The sequence below is a fragment of the Symphalangus syndactylus genome, chromosome 1, assembly GCF_028878055.3.
Source record: "Symphalangus syndactylus isolate Jambi chromosome 1, NHGRI_mSymSyn1-v2.1_pri, whole genome shotgun sequence".
Taxonomy (NCBI): Eukaryota; Metazoa; Chordata; class Mammalia; order Primates; family Hylobatidae; genus Symphalangus; species Symphalangus syndactylus.
Window position 1 is genome coordinate 92,844,379 of NC_072423.2, and position 27,752 is coordinate 92,872,130.

General features: G+C 56.0%; 2 protein-coding genes across 6 annotated transcripts in view; one reads left to right on the forward strand and one right to left on the reverse strand.

Moving 5' to 3' along the window:
* FLRT1 (fibronectin leucine rich transmembrane protein 1) overlaps positions 1-27,502 on the forward strand; it is an 83,632-nt gene extending 56,130 nt beyond the window's left edge. For 2 of the 3 annotated variants that reach the window (XM_055232667.2, XM_055232739.2), the window contains exons 2-3: positions 12,271-13,264; positions 24,769-27,502. In XM_055232667.2, the coding sequence (XP_055088642.1) occupies positions 24,818-26,842 (2,025 nt within the window). In that variant the 5' untranslated portion in view covers positions 12,271-13,264; positions 24,769-24,817 and the 3' untranslated portion in view covers positions 26,843-27,502. Of the gene's footprint in view, positions 1-3,919; positions 4,217-12,270; positions 13,265-24,768 lie in introns of those variants that run through there. The other variant, XM_055232818.2, reaches the window with a different exon arrangement.
* The window catches only part of MACROD1 (mono-ADP ribosylhydrolase 1), a 169,643-nt gene that overhangs the window by 93,160 nt on the left and 48,731 nt on the right, over positions 1-27,752 (reverse strand). The gene's annotated exons all lie outside the window — the stretch shown is intronic.

The window sequence follows — 27,752 nt, forward strand, 5'->3', positions numbered from 1 at the left end:
GAGGATGAAGGGGAGGAGGGAGGGGAGAAGGAGGGAAGAGGATGGGGACATGGGAGGAGGAGGGAGGGGAGGAAGAAGACGGAGGAGGAGGAGGGAAGAGAAGATGAGGAGCGACATGGGAGGAGGAGGGAGAGGAGAAGGAAGGGAGGGTGGGGAGGGGGCATAGGAGGAGGATAGAAGTGGGATGGGGAGGGGGCCTAAGATTCCAGCTCCTGGGGCAAGGGAAGTGGGCAGTGGCGGGCTCCGCTGCAGGGTCTGCAGCCCGCAGAGCATGGGACAGCGTTCACCCCGCCTCACAGGGAGGCTGGAATTTGGATTTCATCATTCACATAGCTGATTTCATCACGTTTCATTTTCTGTCAAGTTTCCTGCCGTTACAATCTCATTCATTCCTCTGGGGACATAAGGATGCCAGGTAGGGAGGTTGGGGGGCGGGTGGTACCACCGCAGCTTTTGCCCCAGGGCTGCACCGGTGCCAGGGAGGTGGATGTGGGGGACGAGCCTATAGGGGTGAGGCTGGGGTGGGGTCGGGGCTGGTGGGTTAGAACAGTAGCTGAGGTGCATGCCCAGGAAGAGCTGGGCCAGTCCTTCGGTCGTTTGCACAGCACCTCCTGGAGTCCTCGCCACAGCCTAGGACGTTGCCGCCACCATCCCCCCATCCGACAGATAAGGAGACTGATGTTCAGAAGACACTCAGCCCAAGGGGTGCAGCTGCTGAAGTTGCATGAGGGGCCCCAACTCCCCACCTGGACACCGGCCGTTAGCACTGTCCTGTCCCCTCCAGCAAGGCTTACCTATTCTTCCCACAACAGCCCTCCTGACAGTGGGCCACTACCCCAGTCCACCAAGAGGCTGCTGAGGCCCGGCACAGCCAAAGGCAGGAGCACCAGAGCAGCTGCTGGGCCAATCCCACCATCTGGCCACTCTTCTCTGTGTCCCGAGGCCTCTCTCTGGGGCTGCAGGAAGCATACTGAGGGCGGTGGGGCACTCTGGGCTCTCAGGTGGTACAGAGGACAGCGGGGCTGCCGACCCTCTATCCCCACGTGATCTCAGCTCCTGAGGGTCCCAAAAAACAATCCTCCCACCCAAGCCAGGACCATAGCACATTCAAAAGGCCACCGTCCTTCTGGTGTATTCAAAAGGCCACCGTCCTTCCCGGCCTCCAAGCTTGGCCTGTGTTAGGGTCGCCGTGGCATCCTGAGTGGCTGGAGTCACTGCACAGTCTCAGGCTCCAAAGAGGGCTCCAATTCCTACCCACTGACATCTCCCCTGTTCTTGTCTTTCTGTCTGCCTCTTAAAAAAATTAAACACGGATGGTTTCATATGGGGAGAATTAGTATTCCAGGCAGGCCAGGGGATGTGATCAGAATGTCAGGTCCAGAGAGACAGGGCCTGAAGGGAAGGGAAGAGGTGCTGGACCTGGCAGGGGTCCTGGGGTGGGGGCAGAGGGCTCTGACCCTGCCAATGGAAGGCTGGTGGGGCCTCCCAGGGGCCTATATGCCACTGGAGAGGTTGAGGTTGGGTGTGGCCAGAGGTCTTGACACAGCATCCACGATGGGAGGAGATGGGGCGGCTCAGAGACCGCGTGTGGTCATGACACATGGCTTCCCATGGCCCAGCCTGGCTCCTCTGCCCCGTCCACTCCCACTCTCATTCAGGCCTCACTTGCTGCAGGCACGTGTGCCACTGTGTGCCAGCCACCAGCTGGGCACCAGGGAGGCACAGGGCAGGGACAGGCCTGTCCTCCCCACTGCATGTCACCAGCACCAGGCCCCTGCGTGGCACACAGCAGCCCCTTACCAAAAGCCTGAGTAAACAGGTGCATGAACACTCACAGCATCTCCCCAAGCATGGTTTGAAGAAGACACGAATGCTGGGAGGTTAACTGGTGTCACCAAAGACAAAGTCAGTTGGTAACCGTCGGAGTGAACAAACTTCAATTGGCATCTTTGCCGCAGGACTTCTCAGAGCCTTTAATATGCTAATGTGCCCTGTGACCCTGCAGAGGGAGCTCGGCTTGCAGCCTCCTGCCGACCTTTAGTCCCTGGCCAGACTGGAGTGGCTGGTGTGGCATTGAGGACCCAGAGTGGAGAGAGGAGTGAGTTTGCATCCAGGCTCTGGAGCAGACCCCCTGTGGGACCCTGGGCAGGCTCCTGAGTATCTGTTTTCTCAGGTGGAAAATTGGAATGGTAATAACAATGCCTGTGCATTCAGTGAGGCGACGTGTGAGTAGTGTCTGCCTCGGACACAACACAGGGCGGCCACTACTGTTGTTGTTAGTATTATTATTATCCACATCAACATCTCAGCTCTGTGTGCCTGGGCCATCTAGAACTCAATCGAGTCAGCTGCTGGTGTTGTCACTGCTGTGGACACAGTCCTTACCCGTAAGAGCTCACGGCCCTTTGGGAAAAGACAGTTATACTCCCCGGTGGAGAGGGCAAGGGCTGAGTGAGCCGGGAAGCCAGGCCTCCACCTGGCATGCTCACCGCTGCCTGGCATCTCTGCCAGTGGCCATGTAGACTAGGTATGGATGCCCCTGGCGGGGGCAGCCTGGCCCACCTTTGGGCATCTCTGCCTGGTACAGATTTCTTTCTTAATTCCATCCCTCCCAGTCCTTCCCTCCCAGTCCTTCCAGTTCTTGGGCCTCCCAGAACAGGTCGGTCTTCCTTCTTTGCTGAGGACAGGAGACTGCCCTCTTCCCTGGACAGAGCTGAACAAGCCCCACCCCTTCTTGGTCATGGCCAAGGTCACTCCCCACTCGCTGGGCCTCCCGCTCTGTAGTGTGGCTGTGCGTCTCTAAGAGCCCAGAACAGAAAAGTGTTCTAGTCTGGCGTGACCAGGGTGGAAGGAGGGAGGAGGTGGTGTAGTGATCACCTCCTTCAATATGCTGTTGATTCCTCCATTAATGCAGCCTGTGCAGCAACCAGAAGCTGGGGGCAAGGCATCCCTCTGTGTCTGGTACAGTGAGCCATCTTGCTCCGCCGAAGCAGAGAAGAGCCCGCTGATAGAAAGCAGGGTGCCAGGGGAGCCTGAGAGGCCAAAGCTAAGCAGGCCAGGGCCGGGCGCGGTGGCTCACGCCTGTAATCCCAGCACTTTGAGGGCCAAGCCAGGCAGATCGTCTGAGGTCAGGAGTTTGAGACCAGCCTGGCCAACATGGTGAAACCCCATCTCTATTAAAAATACAAAACTTAGGCTGGGCGTGGTGGCTTACGCCTGTAATCTCAGCACTTTGGGAGGCCAAGGCAGGTGGAGCACGAGGTCAGGAGTTCAAGACCAACCTGGAAGATGGTGAAACCCCGTCTCTACTAAAAATACAAAAAAAAGTTAGCCGGGCATGGTGGTGGGCACCTGAAATCCCAGCTACTTGGGAGGCTGGGGCAGAGAATTGCTTGAACCCGGGAGGTGGAGGTCGCAGTGAGCTGAGATCATGCCACTGCACTCCAGCCTGGGTGACAGAGTGAGAGTCCATCTAAAAAAAAAAAAAAAAAATCCCAAAAAACAAAGTTAAGCAGGCTGGGGACAAGGAAGGGTCAGGGAAGCTTCTTGGAGGAAGAAACAGTTGTCAGTTAGAAATGAATGGCAGGCTCCTGGAGTGAAGGCCTCCTGAGTCATCCATTCCTGTCCCTGCCTAACCGCAGGGTGACTGGCAGAGCCATTTGGTCGCGTACGTCATGGGGCAGACTCTGGAAGCTCAATGTGTGGCTGCTGCGGGCGGGACCATTTGTCTTTGGGAAAAGTGGTTCAGGGAGGCTGACCACAGAGGCCAGAGGCCTCTCAATGCTGGCCCCTATCTACCAGGATTCAGAAAGTCACCCCCGACCCCACAACCACGGCATCCTTGGCTGTGCCTGGGGTTCACAGGAGAACTGAGGCTGAAGCACTTCTCAGAGGTCACATCCGGGTTGTGGGGCCCAGGAGTGGATTTCTCTGAATGTCCCATCTGGGCCTGTGTCCCAGGAGGGGAGGCAGCCACAGGTCACCCAGCCCCGTGTGCTCCAGGAGTGAAGGTAGCAGGGGCCTCGTTAGCTGTGGCTTCAAAGAGCCTTGTTATTAACAAAAGTGTGCTGCGAGTCCTTTCTCTTCCTCCTTCTCTCCTTAAGGCAGGCTCCCGAATGAAAAGGAAAATATACAATGAGAGGCACTAAGGAAACCTCAGAGGAAAGCCAGGCGTCTGCAAAGATGGGGAAGGAACGACATTCCACTCCTGTGTGAGGTGTGGGCTGGCTTGCTTGCTTTATTTATTTAAAATAGTCTCTCTCTTTTTCCCCCATTCCTCCCAATTCAGCTAGTCTCTCAGGCTGCGCTTTAAGTTCTTTTGAAGTGTTACAACCATTTTCTCCTCTTTCAATTAACAACAAGAAAAGGAAGCTAATAGCTTCCTGAGCCACTCGCTGTAAATATTAACAAAGTCTGGCCTCCTGGGCCGAGCGCACAGCATTGCTCTCGGCCAGAGAGAGCATGTTTACGGGAAGGAGGGAAAGGGTGGGAGATTTCCAACACAGGCAAAAAATCCCTTGGCACAGGCTCTTGCTGGTGCAGGGAAACCAGAGAGCTGGGAGCTGAGTGAGAGGGCACCTGTCCCTGGGGCCTGGAGGCTGGCAGAGCTGGTGGGAGGGAAATAGAGAACTGAGGTTGCTAGTGGATGCTTCTGGAAGGAAAGGCAGCTTCCCCCAGCTGCACCTGAGTAACTCGGATGATGGCATACGCGTGGCCTGGAATCCCCAGCTCACAGCGGAGGTCTGAGAAGGGCTGGGTTTCTAGATGCAGCAGGCGGAGGGAGGTGCTGCAAACCGGACCCCCAGCACTAGCACAGAGCCCTTGAAGGAGGTGAGCAGGGGGCTCCTGAAATAGGCCAAGAGGGGCTCCAAGTCAGGGGTTGAGACCTGAATGGAGGAGCGCGAGGCTGAGGAGAGGGTCTGGGGAAGGGGCAGCTGAGGGAGGGAGCTGACTGCCTTTGGGCAGAGCCTGGGTTCTCTGACAGCTCCTCAGCTTTCTCCCTGGGGAGTCTCCAGCAGTGGTCCCCCCACCCCCCAGGGGCCCATGAGCCTGCAGGATGTGTTGCGCTGCAGCCAGCACAGTGCTGCTTCAAACTGCCACTCAAGAGCTCTAGTGTGGGGACAGCGTGGGGCCCACTTCACAGCCAGGCTGCCAGGAGACACTGTGAGAGTGCCCAGACCCTGGAGGCCAGGAGGGGACCAGAGCTGCCTGCTGGCTCCACCACCTGCCTCGGCCAAGGGGCAGCCAAGAGCACTGTGATGGGCAGGCAGGGGGTTGAACAGCCACTGTTCTGCCGACAAAAGCAGGCCAATTTCCTGAAAGAAGAGGTTCCGGCCTTGGCTGGTGGCACCAGGTTCATCACCCCGAGCTTCCTCTAGGGTGGACACGGGCCCTAATGGGCACAGGCGACGCATTACAGTGAGGTCTGCCAGGTAGAGCTGGCAGGCAAGTGGTCGTTCCTGTCCCCTCTTTTTTTTTTTTTTTTTTTGAGACTGAGTCTCACTGTGCTGCCCAGGATGAAGTGCAGTGGTATGATCTCGGCTCACTGCAACCTCTGCCTCCTGGGTTCAAGCGATTGTCTTGCCTCAGCCCACCGAGTATCTGGGATTACAGGCGCCTGCCATCATGCCCAGCTAATTTTTTTATTTTTAGTAGACACAAGGGTATCAACATGTTGGCCAGGCTGGTCTCGAACTCCTGACCTCAAGTGATCTGCCTGCCTCAGCCTCCCAAAGTGCTGGGATTACAGGCGTGAGCCACCGCACCCTGCCCTGTCCGCTTTTGTGCCTAGAGTTGCTCTGTGAAGGGGCAGGCTCTGGCCGCAGTGCCTCTCCCTGAGGTGAAGAGGGCAGGCCTGTGGGGGGCTGCCATGTCCCCATACCCTCCAAGCACACTGCCGGCTGTGTCCCCTCGAGGGCCTCCCCCCGCAGAGCTGAGAGCCAATGCCTGTCACTCAGTGAGCTGGGTGCGAGCGGCCCTTGCTGGTCCCCCGCTCACCCACTCTCTCAGCGTCTGGGCCTGGGAGTTCCTGCCTGCCCTTGCTGGGAGGAGATTTCAAAGGCACAAGAGCACTCCAGGCGGATGAGGACTCTTCAGGCGCCTGCCTGCTCCTGTCTCCCTGCTGCCCGGGGATGGCGGTGCCCACCGGCAGCCGTTTCTAGGTCCCCTGTTGCTCAGCTGCACTGTGAGGGCAGCAGCTTCAGCTAGGGAACCCTCCTCCTCTGCAGCACCCTGAGCCTGGCAGAACTGGGCCTCCAGACCCCCCAGACAGTACAGGGAGGGACTGCTGGGTCCAGTGGGGCAGGTAGGGAGGGGCAGGTGGCTACAGTCTGTGCCCAATTTGGGCTTCTCTGCCAACTCAGCACCAGGGGATGGGTGAACTCCCAGGCCACCTCTGGCCAGAGCTGCCCATGTGTGAAGGGAAGGAAGGAAGAGAATAAAGAAGGAGAGATGTCCCATGGCAAGAGAAGCTCTGTCCTGGGTGAGTGGGCCCCGCACCCCTGGAGCGCCCTGCTCTGGGCGCTGCCTGCTGAGTTTCTCTGATGGCCATCTTGAGGGTGGGCGCTGGCAAAGGCCCAGGCCTGCCGGCCGGGCGGCACAAACTCCTGAAGCCACCCACAGCCTGGCTCGCACACTTGCAAATACCCTGAAAGTCTGGGTTTTGTCAGGAGATGGTTTAATTAGCAGAGCGGAGGCTGGAAGGGTTCGCACCACACAAGCAGGCTCTCGCCTCCGCCTCTTCTCACCCTGCTACTCGGGTGCCATGCAGCGGTGCCAAGCCTGGGGGCCGGGAGCGAGTGGGCAGGGAATGGGGTGGGCCCATCTCACAGAGCAGAAGGCACAGCCACCAGTGGCCTTCCTGCTCCTGCTCAGGCCCGGGGCTGCAGGCTGCAGATCAGGACCAGGCTCGAAGCCCATAGCAAGCCGGCTGCCCATGGCTCTCTTGGTGGTGCTCCTGGGAGCACTCAGCTGCCCTCCAGTGAGGAGAAGGAGGTGGGAACCCACTCAGCACCCAGGCCTGTCTTCAGGGAGTAAAGCCTGGGGGCCTCCCAAGTTGGCCCCTTCCCTTCAACCCCTCACTGTGTGAGGTCCCTAGCCCAGGTCCCTGCCCCTGTTCCTGAGGACGCAGTCCCAGCTTTTCACTGGTCCTCTCCATGCACTCGGGCACCTTCCAGGTCTCCATGCAGCAGCAAGAACGCTCTTTCTAAATTGCAAGTCTGGTCACACTCTTCCATGCCTCGGCACCCTCACGGCCTCCCCGCTGCCCTTGTACGAAGACCAGGCCCCTCAGCGTAGCATTCAGAGCGCCCCCAAGACCAGGCTCCGGGCCCTGCTTCAGCTCGGATCACGGCCCTCCACTCACTCAGAGCTCTGGGACACTGACCTCTCATTGTACCAAGCCCTCCCACCTCCAGCCTTCACATAGGCTGTTCCCTCAGCCTGAAATGTTCTTCCCATCCCACTCCCTACATGCTGAGCCCATTACTGGAGCGGTCCTAGCCCCCACACGGCAATGCTCTCCCTGCCCCCAGCCTTCCGTCTCCAGTGCCCTCGGGAGAGAGGGAATAAGCAGCCCCCAGACCACTCTCTGCAATGGGAAAGAAAGGAACAGGCTCTGTGGACGGCCATCCTGGTAGGGGGAAGTCAGCAGCCATAGAACAAACTCCAGTTTGAGTCACAAAGAGCCTTTTCATCTATAAAGGTCAGATACAGATGCTGACCTCAGCCTGGAAGTCCAAAATGAAAGAAAATCCTGGGTCTCCTAGCTCGCATCAGCTCTGACCTGCTTACAATGATCTAAACTCTGCCCTCTTTGCCACAGGGCACCTCTGCCCAGGGAGGGGGCAGGCATGTTGTTCATTTAAAACACCACTTCACTAAGTCACCAGCCATAAAGCCCACCTGGGTTTCTAGCAGCACACACCAGCCATCTGATTAATGACACATACATAAAAATCCATCCCGAAGAGCCAAAGGTTGAAATGAAACAGGAGGGCTAATTGCCAATATAGGAATTAATATCAGAGAGCTCCGATCTTTAAGGCAGCTATGAACTATAAAGCTGAGGGCCTGAGGACCATTTCTACTTCGGGAGGAAGCCCTGAGGGCCAAGGGTGGGCAGTGGCTCTAGAAGATAGGCAGGTGGTCAAGGGAAAACCCAGCCAGACCTGCCCCACTCTGGATTGCCAATGAGCTCACATGTGATTGTCATGACATGAGAGTACCTCAGAACCACAGCACAGCGTCATCTTCTCCAAGAAGCCTCCGTGATCCACCCCACTCCCCGAAGGCTGGGAAGGCGGGGCTCTTGGCTCCCAAACTGCCCTGTGTGCATCTCACACCGTAGCCTTCTGAAAACCAGTGCCCTCCCCACTGGACTGTAAGCTCCTGGAGGATGGGGGCATCTCTTTGGATCCCCAATGTCTTGTACAATGCCTGGAGCATGATTACACTCAGAATATGTTTGCTGGATGGAGAGATGGGTAGACGGAAAGATGGAGAAATGGATAGGTGGAGAGAAATGGATGGATGGAGAGATGGATGGATGAATGGACAGATGGATAGATGGAGAAATGGATGGATGGATGAAAAGATGGAGAGATGGATGGATGGATAGAGGTGAATAGATGGATTGATGGAGAGATGGAGGGATGGAAGGATGAATACAGAGATGGAAGGATGGATGGATGGAGAGATAGGAGGATGGATGGAGAGATGAATGGATAGATTGATGGAGGGATGGATGGATGAAGAGATGGAAGGATGAATGGAGAGATAGAAGGATGAATGGAGAGATAGATGGAAGGATGGATGGAGAGATGAATGGATGGGTTGACAGATGGAGAGATGGATGGGTGAATGGAGAAATGAGAAGGAAGGATGGACGGATGGAGAGATGAATGGATAGATGGATGGATGGATGGATGAATGAATAGAGAAATGGTGAGATGGAGGGATAGAGAAATGGAAGGAGAGATGGAAGGATGGAGGGATGGATGGATGGAGGGGTGCACAAGAGAGCCTTGGGAGAAGCCCAGGGCCCCTCAGTGCAGTGTTTGGTGGATGGTCCATTTCTCTTGCACTGTCTTGGAGTAGTGCAGCAAGAAGGAAATTGGCCTGGAGTTTGAGGCCCTGACACTGCTGCAGGTTGTATAACCCTGGACAAGTCCCGCTCCCTATTCTCAGTCCACACAATGGAAGTGGTCCTCCCTGACCTGCTAGCCATGCTGTCTTCCCAAGCTCAGGGAAGATGGCAAGGCAGAAATTACTGGGAAAGGACAAGGTGCATTGTCCCCTGGCACATATGTATGGGCAGATTCGGCCAAAATCAGAGGGTGGTGCAGAGATGTGAGACTGGGCACTTGGCTTTCTTTCCCTCCTTTCAAATTTCTTTTAATACAGTTGTGATGTGATTGACGACAACAAAAGTAGAATTGTGTAAGCGTCTCAAAGTACTTTTACTCAAAATGGCAGCTTTTATGATGTTGACTCAAAAAATGGTTTATTGGTTTTGAGCACAGAGACCAGACCTGGAGCCTGTGGGAACAGGGGAGGCCAAGGCAAGGAGTGTAACCACTAACTTCACATGGCATGGTCTCCACTCACTCGAGCCAGGAGGGCGGCCACTGGGGGCGCTATGGCTCTGGCGGGAGGTGTCTGCCAGGCACACGCATTTACATATTTATTCTTGGGCCTCCTTTGGTTCAGTGAATGCAGGTGGCTACTAATGATCATCATTATGCACCCACACAAGGGAAGAGCCACAGTGCTGCTGGAGAGCTCACACCTCCCAACCACTGCCAGCCAGACTCACTTGGAAAACCAATACACACCCCAGAAGCCTGAGAGGCCCCACTTATCCAGGGCACAGATGCTGAGGAGCCCAGTATCCCAGCACTGGGGTTCCAGGAGGCTCTGCAGGCCCCAGGGAAGGTGGGGGTGGGGGCTGCAGCAGGGAAGGTGGACTGAGGACATACAAAGCTGGACGGGCACCAAGAGCCTTGCTTAGTGCCTTGGTTTTCTAAATGAGGGAGCAGATGGAGAGTTTGATGGGTGCATTTATTAAGCACCAACTGCATGCAAGGCACTGAGCCAGGCCCTGGGGGATCCGGCCTCAGGTCCTCCCTTGAAGCCAGGGAGACAATTCTTTTCATGCTATGTCGTTGCTGTCATGGTTCACAGGACCACACAAGCCAAGGGGAGGGTGGCCCATTGCAGGGAGGGAGGGATGACGTCTGCACGGATTCTTACAGAAGGGGAAAAGTACAGTGAAGGGCCAGGCTGGAGTCAGCTCGGGGCATTAGTGGGCAGTAGTGGGAGACACAGCTGGTGGGCTGGGCAGGGCCCTTGGAAACTACCGTAGGAGCACTGCCTCTATCCTGAGAGCTATGGGACGGTCTCAGGATAAAGCCGAGAAGCTATGGGAAGGGTCTGAGGCGAACACACCAGTGGGATGAACCTGCCTCCTTTTTGAATTCTAAATTTCAAAAGCAGAGCTCAGTGGTTTCTCTCTTTATGGGGAGGCAGCGGCCACAGCTGACTGGAGCCTCTGGGCTCCCAGGACACGGCCGTCATCCTCTCAAAATGCCAAGGCCCGCTGCCCCTGCCCCACCCCCATCGGTATAAAACAATTTCTGTGCCCTGGCCAGGGAGGCAGATGACCTCACTGGACTTTTTCCATCTCTCGCTTTCATGGAGAAATTACAATTTATAATTGGATGAAATCACGCGGGTGGTAATAGCAATAAGGGCTTGTGCTGGAGCCGGCCGCCCTCCCCCCCGCATACAGGGACTCTGTCCTCATCTTCCCTCCTGCGTAAGCCCCACCGTACCCCTTCCAGGGCCTCTGCCCCACGTGTAGTATTCACCAGGCACTGGCCATTCAGAATCGATGTCCTATGGGGCTGGCTGGCTCTGAAACCTTCTTCCTAGGGCAGCTTGTCCCAAGAAAATTCTCCCCGCCACCCTGTCCACCCCATCAGACTCAGCCTGCATACCACCTGGCTGGCACACACCCTTCCCAAATGCCTTCTCTGCCAGGCTGTGAGCCCCGTGGGCAGCCACCCCCCATCTGAGTGCTAGGCTTATTAAAACATGAACCCTAATATCCTTGTTTTTATTTGTAACGGCCTCCGACAACAAGCATTTCTCAAATCAGCCACCTTAGGCCCTACAAAGAAAAGTGCCTAGATGCAGCTGAGCCCATCTGGATCTGATTTCAAACCAGAGCGAGCACTCTCAGATGTGTAATAAAAGCCCTTTTCCAAAGAGGGGCTCCTGCAGGGGGAATACAGACACCAGGGCACCTCGGCCCTTCCACATGCCGCGCTAATGAGAGGTGCTGGGGAGGGCTCGGGGTTTTGTTTTGGATTCCAGAACAGCCTGCCCTGCCCTCCGTCTGTGCGGAAGAGGAGGGCGGCTGCCGGTGTTGAGGACTGACCCCCCACCTAGAAAGTGGGGTGGGCACCAGACAGAGGCCAGGAACACAGAGACCCAACTTCCCCAGTTCCCTGATGGTCCTGCTTCCCGTGGTGGGGAAAGGCAGTGCTTGTTCTGGAAGCCCAGGCCATGGCGGCCCAGTTGGAGCCTTTGAATGACATTTAGCAAGAAGAGCAGGTGCCGGGGGAATTGGAGCCAGCTCTGGGCTGGGCGGGTGGCCCTGCACGGCCAGGAGCTCGAAAAACTTCATTTTTTTTCTCTTCCCAGTCCTTCCACCACCAGGGAGGGAAAACCAGGTAGCTGCAAGGCTGGGCACTATGCATGGCTAACTGTTGTCAGGATTTGGAAAGAGGCAGGAGATAGGGAGAATAACCCCAGCCCCTTCCCCGGCTCATGGGCAAGTGGCATTAAGAAAAAAAACAGGATCCAGGCTGGGTACAGTGGCTGATGCCTGTAATCCCATCACTTTGGGAGGCCGAGGCGGGCGAGGTCAGGAGATCGAGACCATCCTGGCCAACATGGTGAAACTCCATCTCTACTAAAATTAAAAAAAAAAATTAGCCGGGTGTGGTGGCTCACGCCTGTAGTCCTAGCTCCTTGGGAGGCTGAGGCAGGGGAATCGGTTGAACCTGGGAGGCAGAGGTTGCAGTGAGCTGAGATCGCGCCACTGCACTCCAGCCTGGCGACAGAGTGAGACTCCATCTCCAAAAAAAAAAAAAAAAACCACAGGATCCAAAGCAAAGGGGGCTGTGGCCCAGTGGCCCTGGTGGATGTTGTCCCAGTGCGGTCCCTCATGTCTCTGGGCTTAATCACTGGTATTGTTTTTGGCAGGTGAGGAAGCAGGCAGTGGGCGAGAAGATGGATTCCTTTTTGGACAGACAAGACCAGGGAGTGAAGCGGGAATAACCCATCCTCCCTACCTCCCCAGCAAGGAAACCTCTACAAACAGGAGCAGCCAAGCAGGACTGAGGCCCTCGCCCCCCAAGCATCTTCCCAAAGAAGGGCATGTGGGGGCCTGACAGCTCAGCTGCATGTGTCAGCAGCTCCAGCCCCACCATGAACATCTGAACTCCTCAGCGGGGTAATGGACCCCCTCCTTCCCCCCAGAGACGCAGCCTGAGTGGCAGGAATACAGAGCCTTTGGAGAGTGGCTCCCTCTCAGCTCTGTCACGCAAGAACGCTCTCTGCACCCAGCCCATTCTGCCAAGTGACTTAAAGGGATTAAAAAAAAAAAAAAAAAAGACTTGGTAAACAAAAAGGGGGTAAAAGCCACGCAGAGGCCTTTCAGAAGAGGTGGCGGCCTGCAGACAAAAGGGCAAGAGTTGAAAAGGGCCGTGGCAGTAGCAAGCAGCAGAGGCCACCCTGCTCAGGGCTGGGTGCCAGGCCACAGGGCATGCCCGACGAACAGGGAGTCGGAACCCCCTCAGGCCACCCTCAGGAGTCCTGGGGTCCAGAGGGGTGTCCCTGTACCCCTTGCACACAGGACCCTCACTCTGCAGGGATAAGCCAGCTGCGCCTGCGGCCTAGGCTGCCAAGGATTCTGCTGACTGTGGCCTGCAGCCTCATCTGAACGCCAGGAGATCAGAAGACCGAGGCACCGGATCCCCTCTCTGTGCCCTGGGGAGCCCCAGTGCTGCCCAGTCACCCCAGGGCTGAGGTCTGCGTCCCTAGTGGTGCAAGGCCTGGTAGGACCACGAGGCTGGGAATGTGAGCGCCATCCGAGCTCACGGTATCCCGAGTCGCGGCTTCGTGACTTTGGCGGGGGCCTCCGGACCTGTGACCCCAGTCGGAACCAGAGGGCTCCTGGGCTGCAGCGACGAAGGAGGTAAGGCCCAAGGAGGAGGGAAGAGGGATGCGAATTCGGAAGGGCTCCAGGGTGGCCCAGGGTTCCTCGCACCCAGACAGCTGGGTCGCGCCCTCCAAAGGCCCCTTTTCCCAGCCAGAGCTCCACAGGTCTCCACGGGTCTGCAGCTCCATCCCACCCACCCACTCATGCAGTTCATGCAGCTGGCGGCTTCTGCTTGCCGGCGTATGCTTGCCGGCATAAGCATCATTTGGTCCAGCTCTGCCCAGCAGCTGGACCCAGGATGTAACGGAGTGGCCTCTCCTGGAGTAAATGGCCCTGCAGCAGGGTGGAGGAATCTCATTTTGAGCCCCCTCCCTAAAGGTGGTAACAGTGAGGCCTTGGCGGGGCGGTGGGCAGGAGCTCTGGTAACCTAGGCTACTTGCCCTGGCGCCTGCTGCCTTTGAACAGGAGGGAGTCCACAAGTCTATATCAGGGCCCGCCCCTGCTCTGGCCGGGGGACCTAGGGTGGGTTGATCTAAAGCTACTGCCCAAGGTCCTGCTCCTGTTGGCCCTTGGGCACCATCTGCGCTGGCTTCCAGTTCAGCCTCTTCGTTGGTTACTGGAGCGAGCTGAGGCCCAGAGAAGGGCAGAGAGTGCCCCAAGGGTCACACAGCAGGCGGTGAGTGCTCCCTCCCGCTGAGGCGGGGCTGACTCCTCCAGGGATCCCAGGAGGCCAGAGGGAGAGGCTGCACCTCCAAAAACACAAATCCCAGCAACCTTAAGCCGTGGTGCCCTGGGCAGGACAGGGAAGCCCCAATTCATTACCAAGATGGAAAATGACACTTCCCATGCTTTTCCTCAGGAGAGGGGTTGATTTATGATTGCACCAGGGCCTGGGACATTCGTCAGCGCAGCGCAGTGTGCATGCCGTCTGCGGGGGCATTAATAGCCATGTTATTAGCCACCGGCGTGAAAGATGCCCTGTGGATGGGCTATTTGCTGTTATTTATTATAAAAGTGCGCCAGCCCAACAGCGGGGCTGCGAGCATGCCTGAGCCGGAGCTGGGCTGGCTGCTTCTCTCCCAGTGCCCAGCCCTGGTCCCTACTGCCCCTCCAGTCCCTAGGAGGGCTTGGGGGTCATTCCTAGGCTGAAGCCAAGCTAGAGGGGAGCAGCTGCTGTCCCCAAGGACTGCTGCCATGGAAGGTCTGCTCAGTGGCTCTGTGCAAAGGGAGGCAAGAAACAAACGCTCTGGGCAGACAGACCTGGGTTGGGGCCTGGCCCTCTGGTTGTGAACGTGTGACCTTGGACAGGTCTGCCCCTCCCTTTCTGCACTGGGTATTCAGCCTCTCCCCACCACACAGGCTGTGGCCAGCTGGAGAGAGCATTCTATGACGTGCCCAACACTCAGGCACCCAGCCCTGCCAGCTACTGCTAATGCTAACAGGCGTGACCCCATAGGCATGAGTGACCCTACAGGTGTGAGTGACCCGACAGGCTTGAGGGGCTGCAGACCTGCTGGTGGAGAAGAGCGGCCCCCATGAGGCCCTGCTGGAGTTGGGACACTGTTCCCCAGCACCCTCCCTGTGCCAAACCCCTGGGAAAGGGTTACAGTTGGGCGCCAAGGCCCCAGGAGGTGGGCGGGGAGGCTGCCCACAGCTGCTGGAGGGCTCTGTCTACACCCTGAGCTTGTCTCATCCATGCAGGGCCTCAGATTTTCCTCATCTGCAAAAAGCAGACAATCGCTGAGGTCCTTTCTCTCATGATTCCAGGGTCCTGAGTGGTGGGTTCCACCCGTGAGTGTATCTGTGGGGTGGGCGGGAGGGGAAAAGGCCCTCTGTAGGAAAGTGAGGATCACCTCTGATAGTTGGAGACAGACAGGCAGTTGGGCAGTGCCAGGCCAGCATCCATATCAGTGGGGGTGAGTACAGACGGCCAAGAGTCTCCCTTTGGGGCCAGAGCGGTCCCGCTGGGCAGCTGAGACAGGCGGTAGGAGACCTGGGAAGGGGAGAGCTCCGGACATCGAATCTGAGGCCTGGGTTTGTGGCCACCCCTCTGCCATCTGCTGCACAATCCAGACCTTTCCCTTTGCCTCTTTGGGCTGCTGTGGTGAGGGCACCCTGGGTCACCATGACGTCCTGGGGTGGGTGGTAGGAAGGCCAGCCTCCCTCTTCTCTACCACCACCCGGCCCCAGGTCTAGGTTCAGGGGCCTCCCTTTTGGTGGCCCTGTTCATTCATTCATCAGATGTTTACTGAGCACTTTCTGTGCCAGGCTCCATGCCAGGCACAAGGCAGACCATGTCCTAACTGTAGCAGTTTACATTCTAGGGCAGGAGACAATCCATAAACTCATGATAAATAAATAGGGAGGGTCCCACTGGGAGCAGGGCCTGCCTCCCGCCTTGTCAGGGTTGTTCTCAGCCCCTGAGAGGCCCTGCCCTCGGAGCCCAGCGCCAAGCCTCTGATCTACGATCAGTGAGTGTTGCCCATCACCAGCCTTTACTGGTCACACCGCTCCTCTCCAGGCTGTCTGCTGTGGCCCAGGATCCTAAAGGAGGCTGAGGAGGGAAGCAGCGCAGAGCCCGCAGCCTCAGTCCTGTTCTGGGGGACTGTCCTCAGCCCTGCTGGTACTGCCTCTCCTCCTTTTCCTCATCCCCCAAAATAAAGACCTTTAGCCCCTCTCCTTCCCTCTGAAATTCCACTGGGCTTTCTTTTATTTATTTATTTATTTTTGAGATAGGGTCTTACTCTGTTACCCAGGCTAGAGTGCAGTGGCATGATCTCGGCTCACTGCAACCTCTGCCTCCCAGGTTCAAGTGAATCTCCTGCCTCAGCCTCCCAAGTAGCTGGGATTACAGGCACGCACCACCACGCCCAGCTAATTTTTGTATTTTTAGTAGAGACAGGGTTTCGCCATGTTGACCAGGCTGGTTTTGAACTCCTGACCTCAGGTGATCCACCCGCCTCAGCCTCCCAAAGTGCTGGGATTACAATGAGCCACCTCGCCCAGCCCACTGGGCTTTCCTTTTCCCTTCCCTAAAGGAATTAAGTCTCAGTTTAGGCAGCTTTACTAAAAATGGACACAGACAGACAGAAATATCAGGTGTAGGAGCATCTTATTAAATAATGCCGAGAGAGAAAGGAACAAAATTACACGTGTCTCCTTTCATCCCCCCACCCCCTCCTGACCTTGAATGGTTTAATATCGAACACTGTTATCAATATAATTAACCTCCTAAGACACAATTCTAAAGTCCTGTTTTTTTAAAAGCGATTTACATTCTCTGAAGTTCAGGACATCCCGCCGCCTGGCACCAGCGCTGCCCAGCCGGCCTATGTGGTTAGGTGCATTTATAGTGGATTTGCATACCTGTCTGCAATTACTGCCAGTGATAACAGCTGATGCATAATGCATGCAGCATGAAATTAGAAAAATAATTAACTTTAGGTTTTAAAAGAATCCCCGCCCCAGCCCCCATGCATCACAAGCTCTAAATGATACCAGTGGATGGGATCCAGGAGCAAAGCTGTTTAGGGTGATGGGTGTGGCTGGCTGGCACCCTGCCCTGGCAGGAACTGGGGTTAGAAGGTCCTTGAGGGTCATGGCATCTAGCCCCTGCCCTAAGGAGATGCCTCTGGTGGGCCTGCAGTCCCTGGGGCATCTGCCTGAACTAGGGCTTGGAAAAGCCCCACTCACACGACTCAAGGCTCCCCTCCCTTCCTGCAGTTCATGTCTGGGGCTCGGGGAAGCATGGCTCATTGCTAGTAATGGTAATAGTTCCCTCATTCTGAATATGACTCTGCTAAACATTGAAAGTAACCTTATTTTATCTTCACAAGAGCCCAGGGAAGTAGATCATTTATGGTCACATTTTGCAGATAAAGACTTGAGACCTCTGTAATCCCAGCACTTTGGGAGGCCGAGGCGGGCAGATCACCTGAGGTCGGGAGTTAGTGACCAGCCTGACCAACATGGAGAAACCGCGTCTCTACTAAAAATACAAAATTAGCCGGGCGTGGTGGTGCATGCCTGTAATCCCAGCCATGCCTGTAATCCCAGCTACGCGGGAGGCTGAGGCAGGAGAATCGCTTGAACCCAGGAGGCGGAGGTTGTGGTGAGCTGAGATCGTACCATTGCACTCCAGCCTGGGCAATAAGAGCGAAACTCTGTCTCAAAAAAAGAAAAAAAAAAAAAAAAGACTTGAGACCCAAGGCCACCCCACAGTAGGCTGAGCAGCTTGGTTGAGCCAGGCAGACCACTGGGCTACTTGCCTTCACAGGAAAGGGGCTTCCTGGCGAGAAGGAGGGGAGCTCTCCCTGGGTCTCCCTGAGCACCAGGAGGCAGCGGCCTGCCCTGTCTACCTCCTGGCCCTCTTCCCTCTCTGTCTTGTTTGCAGTTGAGCCCCCAGGAAGTTGGGGTCTCTCATTAATTTAAACAAAGGTTTGCTGAAGCCCCATCACAGAGCTTGAGATGACTGTGCCTTGGTAGGGCTTCCTGTCTAGTGGGAGGTGGGACTGGGGTCCCACTGGCCTTTCCCGCTCTGGGGCTGAGAAACTGCTTCTGCCCACAGTCTGCCTGCACAGCATTCTCAGTGAGGACTTGAAGGCCCGGCAAGGTTTAAGGGAGACACATGAATTATTGCTGAAGGGAGGGACTGGCAGGGGAAAGACACCTGCAAGGGACCCCACCTGGGGGCTGCGAAGTGGGGGAAAAACCAAAGGACCCCAGGGACTGCAGCAGCCACACGCCAGTGCCAGGCCACATACCAGTGCCAGGCCACATGGGCAGCCAGATTCCTGAGGACAGCGGCAGGCAGGTGGGCAGGAAGGAAGCTGAGGGGCAAGTGGGGGTGGGGGAGACGTGACCAGCATCCATGCACGTGAGCATGTGCTTGTCTTTCCTACACACAGAGTTTACATGCAGGACACTTCCTCTCCCCGCCTGGCCCTGCCTGAGATGCCCCCATCCCAGGGATGGGGCAGGAGAAAGATGAGACCTGGGAGCGAGGCCAAACAGGGATGGGGGGCTGTTTCCTTGCTGGCTTCCAGAAGCTCCTGGGACATGTCTGTTATAGAAAATAGCATCCCCAGGTTCCATGAGGGCCAGGAGCCAGCAGCAGGATCCCCAGCAAAGGCTGAGCAGCAGACAGTGGGCCACAAGCCACCACGAGGGGTGGGGAAGAAGCTTGGTGTCACTGGCTTATAAAGGCTTTGCAGTTGGGTGCAGACACCCACACTCAGCTTCCCTACTGCTCCCCCAGACCTGGGAAACTCGGGAGGCTGCTGGCCTCTCCCCACTCGTGACACTGGGCAGCAGCTCCACAAAGGGTCTAAAGCACCTTGAGCACAGCTTCTGGGGAGGGCTGCAGAGGGGGTGGAAAGAGGGGGGACAGAAGCCTCAGGACTTCTCAGGGGTGGGAGTGAGTGTGGCGTGGAGGAGGTAGGGAACTATTTCTGGCCACTGGATGACCTGGTGACGAAGGCCCATTTAAAACCCTCTTACCTCCCCGGACTCCTCCACCCTGCCCCCAGCCTGGAGGGCCTCCCATGGGAGGCTGGTGCGGCCCCACAGGAGGGGATGGTTGATGGCCCCATCCACCAGCTCTGTGCGGCCCAGACATAGGGTCAAGGCTGCCAGCATGGCTTGGGGGAGGGGCAGGGTTGCACCCACACAGTTTGAGGTGGGCGGGGGGCAACATCTCAGCTTCACAGAGGCTGATAAGGGGTCAGCCTGTCCTGAAGGCACAGCAGGAGCAGGGGAGTAGAGACGGGCAACTACTGCAGAAGCTAGGCTGTGTGTCTGGGGAGGCAGAGATTTGGGGCAGCTTTTAAACTGGATGTGTTGGGGGCATCCAGATCGCACTCAGGAGGGGGTACTCTGCACATATAATGTCTGAATCCTGAATTGTAAGTTCCCATGTAAGGGCCCCTATTATGACCACATTTATAGATGAGGAAATCAAAGCTCAGAGAGGGCAAGCAGCTTACTCAAAATAACACAGCCTGAGGCCCGGCGTGGTGGCTCACGCCTATAATCTCAGCACTTTGGGATGCTGAAGTGGGCGGATTGCTTGAGCCTAGGAGTTCAAGACCAGCCTGGGCAACAGAGCAAAACCCCATCTCTGCAAAAAATAGAAAAGTTAGCCGGGTGTGGTGGTACAGGCCGTGGTCCCAGCTCCGCAGGAGGCTGAGGTGGGAGGATCACCTGAGCCTGGGGAGATCGAGGCTGCAGTGAGCCATGATCGAGCCACTGCATTCCAGACTGGGTGGCAGAGTGAGACCCTGTCTCAAAAAAAAAAAAAAAAAAGAAATCATACGACCTGAAAGTGGCAGAGGCAGGACTTGAACTCAGGCCTCTCTGTCCTGGAGGTTGGCAGGGGCCAATGACTGATACAGCCAAGAATAATGCCAAGAATAATGCCCCAGGGCCCCCAGCTAAGCGGAGGAGTCCTGGACACCTACAGCCTGAGCCATCCCACCACTCACTTCTCCCACCCTTGTGGCCCGCCAAGGATCCGGCTGTCAGTCATGGAGCTGGCAGGTCGTAACTCACACCACGCTGAAGTCTGAGGGATCCACGCAAGGGTGACAAGCGATCCCATAAAAGATGGGTGATTTACCAGGTTTAATTTGATGGCCGCATAAACTATGAAACACACAACAAGGGAATAAAAAGGCAACCAGGCACCCAGGCAATTAAAGACTCCTCTGGTGAGGCATGCTATCTTCCTCCCCCCGCCAAGTCCCGCCCTACTTTCCTGGAGCCAGAGGGCTCAGCCTCAGGCTGGCCTTGGGGATGGGGGCGGCAGGGAAGCCTCTGGCCAAGATGGATGAGGCCTACGGACAGTGGAGCGGAAAGGCCTTGGGTCCCTGCCTCCCAAATGCTTCTTGGTTATCCATCAAGCATCTCTGAAAGGTGCAATTTAGACTCTATTATGATGCTGAAGCCTCTGAAGGCTGAGGACTGTGGCCATGAGCTGAGCGGGTGCTGGGAACAGATGTCCATGCCAGGGAATGCGGTGGCTTGCCTTGGCTTTGGCCTTAACAAGTTTGCCCCCTACTTAGGGCACTGCTCAGAAACAGCTGAGTACAAAGGCCACCTGTATCCCTTATGCCAGGACTCAGCAGCCAACAGACCAGGTAGGGGGTAATCCTCCAGCCAGATGCTGGGGGCCCCCTGGCAGAGGTGCTCCTAGACTCAGACTTGACCCTGGAGACTGAGGCAAGGTGACCCGTGAGCAGGCCTGTGTCTTCCTGTCTCTAGCATTGCCCTGTGCTACCTGCCTGCTCATAAGTGGCTTGAGGCAGGACCTCCGGCTCCATAACCTTCATGGGCCTGGCTTGGTGCAGAAGGGACAGATGTGCAGTGGGAAGTCTGGGCTGGCTGTGACCTTGGCTGGGCCCCTCATGTCTCTGAGTCTCAGGCTGCTGGGCTGTGAAATGAGGGCTGTGGACCTGTGTGTAGGCGGCAACCTCTGCACCCTTGCCTGTGAAGGGGAGTGGGTGAGGTCTGGCCAGAGAGGTCAACCCACTGCCTAGGCTTTTCCTGATCCTCCAGAGGCTGATGTGTCTAGCTCTGCATGCTGACCTGGCCTTCAAGCCCATCCTCTCCCACGATCTGGGCCAGTGTCCTTCCCAGTCCCCGATGTAATGAAAGGTGAGGTGGTCAGATAAGGGCCAGGGCAGCCTGGGATGCCCCGGGCAAAGGAAGCAGGAGGCTCACGGGAGAGTGGGCACCTCCATGAAGGTCTGAGAATGCTCAGCCTGGGCCGCAGGACTGTGTCTGGGCTGGCTAGGGACTCACAGCCCTTAGCGGTGTGGAGTCAAGCACTGGGGTCCTGCAGCCACACAGCCCTGGGGTGGAATCCAGACCCCACCTCCTCCTGCCAGGGGACCATGGACAGGTCTCTGTGCCTCTGTTCCCTCATCTACAGAACGAGTCCATCACAGTTTCTCCTTTGAAATCTTCAGTGAGCATCTGCCACGTGGGAAACACCATGAATAAGATGCACAAATCCCTGCCCTTGTAGAGCGTACCTTCTAGTGGGGAGACAGACAATAAAAACAAAAAAGGGCCAGGCGCGGTGGCTCACACCTGTAATCCCAGCACTTTGAGAGGCCCAGGGAGGTGGATCATGAGGACTAGAGATCAAGACCATCCTGGCCAACATGGTGAGACCCCCGTCTCTACTAAAAATACAAAAAATTAGCTGGGCACAGTGGTGCGCACCTGTAGTCCCAGCTACTCAGGAGGCTGAAGCAGGAGGATTGCTTGAACCTGGGAGGCAGAGGTTGTAGTGACCCAAGATCACTCCACTGCACTCCCACCTGGTGACAGAGCAAGACTCCATCTCAAAAAACAAAACAAGACAAAACAAAACAAAAAAGACAAAACACGTAGTGTGTTAGTTGGTGGTAAATACTATAGGCAAGCAAGGAACTGAGAGGAGTATCTGGGAGTTATAATTCTCGATAGAGTGCCCAGGAAAGGCCTCACTGGAAGGAGATGCAGGCATGGATCTGGGGATGAGCTGTCCGGGCAGAGAGCATAACACGTGCAAGGGCCCTGGGGATACCGGGGGGTGCCTGGCTGCTGCAGTCAGTGAGAGGGGAATGGAGTGGATGAGGCCAACAGGGGTGCCACATAGGATTGCATAGCGCCTTGGCAGCCACCTTGATGACTGTGGTGGCTGCCTGGGCAGAGACCCTGTAAGTGTGAAGGGAGCGTTTGAGTGTGCAGGGGTGAGTGGCAGAGACATTCACCATGGCAGGGCCCATTCTGTCGTTGGGTGGTCACCGATGCAAAGCCAAGCTTGGCCACAGTCCCTGCCCTTGCAGTTTGGTGACATGAAAACACCAGTCACCAAACAGTGTGACCTGCAACCCACAGAGTGCTGCAAGCCTCAAGATTGCCAAGATTCTGGCCTCCTCCCCAGATGGCCTGGGTTCCTCCTACCTGGTTCTCAGGTAGTCTTGAGTAAGTTAAGATCTCTGAGCTTCAGTTTTCTCATCTGTTAAATGGGATTAAGGGCACTGACCTCATGTTTGCTGGGAGGGTTAAATGACTCAAATATTAGGAAAGTTCTTAGCAAAGTCTTTATTATAGTGTGAACTATCATCCATCCCATCAGAATGGAATCTCAAGTGGCTACAACAGGGCCTGGAATATAGTAGATGCTCAATAAAGCTCTGTTGGATGCATGATGGATGGATGGATGGATGGATGGATGGATGGATGGATGGATGGATGGGTGGATGGATGGATGGATGGATGGATGGACAGGTGGATGCATGGATTGATACATGCATGGATGGATGGATGGATAGACAGGTAGATGCACAATGGAAGGATGGTGGACAGATGGATGGATGGATGGACAGGTGCACGCATGAATGGATGGATGGATGAATAGACAGGTGGATAGATGAATGGATGGACGGGTAGATGCATGGACTGATACATAGATGGATGGATGAATGGATGGATGGATGGATGGACAAGTCCATGCCTGAATTGATGGATGGATGAATGTACAGGTGGATGGATGGATGGATGGATGGACACATGGATGCATGGATTGATATACAGATGGATGGATGGATGGATGGATAGATGCATGGTGGGTGGATGGATGGATGGATGGATGGATGGATGGATGGATGGACAGGTGCATGCCAGAATGGAGGGATGGATGAATGGACAGGTGGATGGATGGATGGATGGATGGATGGATGGATGGATGGATGGATGCATGGATGGATGGATGGATGGATGGATGGATGGATGGACAGGTGGATGCATGGATTGATACACAGATGGATGGATGGATGGATGGATGGATGGATGGATGGATGGATGGACAGGTGGATACATGGATGGATGGATGGATGGACAGGTGCATGCCTGAATGGATGGATGGATGAATGGACAGGTGGATGCATGGATGGATGGATGGATGGATGGACAGGTGGATGGATGGATGGATGGACAGGTAGATGGATGATAGATGGATGGATGGACAGGTGCATGCCTGAATGGATGGACGGATGAATGGACAGATGGATGGATGGATGGATGGATGGTGGACAGATGGATGAATGGATGGTAGGTGGATGGGAGGGTGGACAGATGGATGGGGAGAGCAGAGGGAAGCTTTATCTGGGGCCTCAGGAAAACCTAGCAGAGGAGGTAACATTTGAGCTGGGTCCTGCAAGAGTGGCTTGCTCGATGGAAAGAAAAAGCAGCTCAGGAACAGAGAAGGACAGAGAAGACAGAAAGTTCGGCCTGGTTGAGAAACAGAGATGTTCAGTCCCTGGGGCATGAAAGTAAGGTCCCTGCTGGCTCAGTGAGCAGGTGCCGGCTCTGCTCTGCACACCAGGGCTGCCCTCCCAGGCTGGGACTTCAGGCTCCAAGAGGCCATCATGTCCCATCATTGAAAAGCCTCCGTGAACCCAGTGTTTTACAGCAGACTTTTGCTGGCTGCATGAAGACACCTTCCTCACTGAGACTGAAAGACAATTTCTCTTTAATTGATTTTTTTTACCACTATGAACAGTAAAATAATATAAGAAAAATCTATGCTGCAATTTTTCCATTTGTGAAATCCAAAATTACACCTTGCAGCCAATTCCCTCAGAGTACAGATGCGATGCCTCCCTCCTTTTATTTGTCTCATTCCTTTAAATGCAAGAAAACAGACCGCTTTTTTTTTTTTTTTTTGAATAGCTGAAAGTTTATGATTTGAGAAAGGGGCAAGGTGTGGGATAATTTCCCACATAGCTCGGAACCCAGGGCCAGGGAGGCACCTCTGATGAAAAGAGATTTCTGTAAATACATGAGAAAGTGATTCGGTTGACACCTCATTCTTCTGTCTGTAGAATGTACGAGTGACAACAGGACATGTTGTTTTAACACCAGACAATGAAGCTCCCTGCTCTCCACTCCTCACCAATGATGGCACTGACAGCTTCGTTCCCGCAGGTTCTGGCGACGCCCCCCTTTTGAGCTCCTGGGCCTTCCAGAAACAAGCTTTCCTTTTGAACCCTGGGTCCGAGCCAGACAGCAATGCTTGCTCCTCGTGCAGTGCCAGGGAAACAGCAGCTATGAATCCATAAAACACGCCCTAAATCCATCCCATCCATATTGACTGGTACCTTTAGCGTTGGCCATAAAGTGGCTTTGTGTGAAGTCTTGAGAGAAGAAACCAAACCTGCCGCATGGCTCTCACTAAATTAACCTCCCTGAGGCTCCGGATCACATTCCAGGAGGGCCACAGCAGCACAGGTCTCATTAATGGGCAGCCTCTTGGCTCCTGATACGATTTAACGTTAGCCAGATGTTGTTAGAGTCTGACCTTGGCAGGAGCAATCACCTGCGGCATAAACCTGGCACAAAGGCCGCTCCTCCAGCTTGACCTCACCCTGCAGGACCGGACTTCGGTCACCCCTTGGTGCAGGCTGGCACGTGGGAGGGAATGCACGATTCACTCCTGGGGTCGCTGTCACCGCCTCCCTCTCACTGCCCCTGTCCTGTGCTCCTTGCAGGTATTCAGGCTCCAGGCCAGGTAGGGCCGGACGCCCCCAGCCATCCACCATGGTGGTGGCACACCCCACCGCCACTGCCACTACCACACCCACTGCCACTGTCACGGCCACCGTCGTGATGACCACAGCCACCATGGACCTGCGGGACTGGCTGTTCCTCTGCTACGGGCTCATCGCCTTCCTGACGGAGGTCATCGACAGCACCACCTGCCCCTCGGTGTGCCGCTGCGACAACGGCTTCATCTACTGCAACGACCGGGGACTCACATCCATCCCCGCGGATATCCCTGACGACGCCACCACCCTCTACCTGCAGAACAACCAGATCAACAATGCCGGCATTCCCCAGGACCTCAAGACCAAGGTCAACGTGCAGGTCATCTACCTATACGAGAATGACCTGGATGAGTTCCCCATCAACCTGCCCCGCTCCCTCCGGGAGCTGCACCTGCAGGACAACAACGTGCGCACCATCGCCAGGGACTCGCTGGCCCGCATCCCGCTGCTGGAGAAGCTGCACCTGGATGACAACTCTGTGTCCACCGTCAGCATTGAGGAGGACGCCTTCGCCGACAGCAAACAGCTCAAACTGCTCTTTCTGAGCCGGAACCACCTGAGCAGCATCCCCTCGGGGCTGCCGCACACGCTGGAGGAGCTGCGGCTGGATGACAACCGCATCTCCACCATCCCGCTGCATGCCTTCAAGGGCCTCAACAGCCTGCGGCGCCTGGTGCTGGATGGTAACCTGCTGGCCAACCAGCGCATCGCTGACGACACCTTCAGCCGCCTGCAGAACCTCACGGAGCTCTCGCTGGTGCGCAATTCACTGGCCGCGCCACCCCTCAACCTGCCCAGTGCCCACCTGCAGAAGCTCTACCTGCAGGACAATGCCATCAGCCACATCCCCTACAACACGCTGGCCAAGATGCGTGAGCTGGAGCGGCTGGACCTGTCCAACAACAACCTGACCACGCTGCCCCGTGGCCTGTTCGACGACCTGGGGAACCTGGCCCAGCTGCTGCTCAGGAACAACCCCTGGTTCTGCGGCTGCAACCTCATGTGGCTGCGGGACTGGGTGAAGGCACGGGCAGCCGTGGTCAACGTGCGGGGCCTCATGTGCCAGGGCCCTGAGAAGGTCCGGGGCATGGCCATCAAGGACATTACCAGCGAGATGGATGAGTGTTTTGAGACGGGGTCGCAGGGCGGCATGGCCAACGCGGCCACCAAGACCACGGCCAGCAACCATGCCTCCGCCACCACGCCCCAGGGTTCCCTGTTTACCCTCAAGGCCAAAAGGCCAGGGCTGCGCCTCCCTGACTCCAACATTGACTACCCCATGGCCACAGGTGATGGCGCCAAGACCCTGGCCATCCACGTGAAGGCCCTGACGGCAGACTCCATCCGCATCACGTGGAAGGCCACGCTCCCCGCCTCCTCTTTCCGGCTCAGTTGGCTGCGCCTGGGCCACAGCCCGGCTGTGGGCTCTATCACGGAGACCTTGGTGCAGGGGGACAAGACAGAGTACCTGCTGACGGCCCTGGAGCCCAAGTCCACCTACATCATCTGCATGGTCACCATGGAGACCGGCAATGCCTACGTAGCTGATGAGACACCCGTGTGTGCCAAGGCAGAGACGGCCGACAGCTACGGCCCTACCACCACGCTCAACCAGGAGCAGAACGCCGGCCCCATGGTGAGCCTGCCCCTGGCCGGCATCATCGGCGGGGCCGTGGCTCTGGTCTTCCTCTTCCTGGTCCTGGGGGCCATCTGTTGGTACGTGCACCAGGCTGGCGAGCTGCTGACCCGGGAGAGGGCCTACAACCGGGGCAGCAGGAAAAAGGATGACTATATGGAGTCAGGGACCAAGAAGGACAACTCCATCCTGGAAATCCGTGGCCCCGGGCTGCAGATGCTGCCCATCAACCCGTACCGCGCCAAAGATGAGTACGTGGTCCACACCATCTTCCCCTCCAACGGCAGCAGCCTCTGCAAGGCCACACACACCATTGGCTACGGCACCACGCGGGGCTACCGGGATGGTGGCATCCCCGACATAGACTACTCCTACACATGATGCCTGCCCACCCGGGCTGCCCCACCTCAGCCCCAGCTGCCCTGGCATGGCCACGTGGCTTTGCTCAGCCTGCTGCAATCCGAGAGAGCAAGGAAGAGAAATTCCACGGGTGACTTCCCCCGCAGAAAGCAAAGTTTGGGGAGGGCTGACGATTTTGTAGAACACAACAGTGACATTTTTTTTTAAAGAATAGAAGGCAGAAGGGGGAATTCGACATTGTTGAAGACATAATTTATACTGAGTTATGCCAGTTGGGGAGGGAAAGACTAAAAATAATATCGCAGGAAGGGCTGGGTTGGGTTTTGTTTTGCTTTTTTTCCCCCTGAACTGGAAGGATACTACCTGTACAACATCTGTGAACACCTCATGCTCTGTTCAGGGCCATCACAAAGGAACTGCCAGGGAGAAGCAGCCGGCTCTCAAAGCTCCCACGCAGCTCTCCCACCGCTGGCCACTCGCTGGCAACGCGATGGAAGGTTTTCAGGCTCCTCACAAAGGAGAGAGGGAAGAAAAGATCTTTTGCCCTGGAGATATGGTCCTGAAATCTCTCCCCTGGCTCATTCCATACCATTTCCCTTGCAGATTTGCAGAAACATGGCGTCTTTCACTGCATTCTTTGAACAATCATGTAGTCGATTAAAAAAAAAACAACAAACTTTTTTTTCCTAGGCTGAAGCCCTCTTCAGTTCCATGCAACATGCTCCGTAGAAGCCCCGGCGGAAGCCGTAGCTTTCCCTGCCACCTGGAGGTGCATCTGTCTGCCTGTCTATCCCTGTCGCGGTGTCTCTAAGTACAGATGGGTAGATAGAGCCACATGCGCGGTCCTTACCATTCTTCTTGGGTCAGTTCTTACCATTTCCTGAACAATAGAATTGCGAAAGTGTTGCTTTCTCCTAGAAATCCTTGAGTA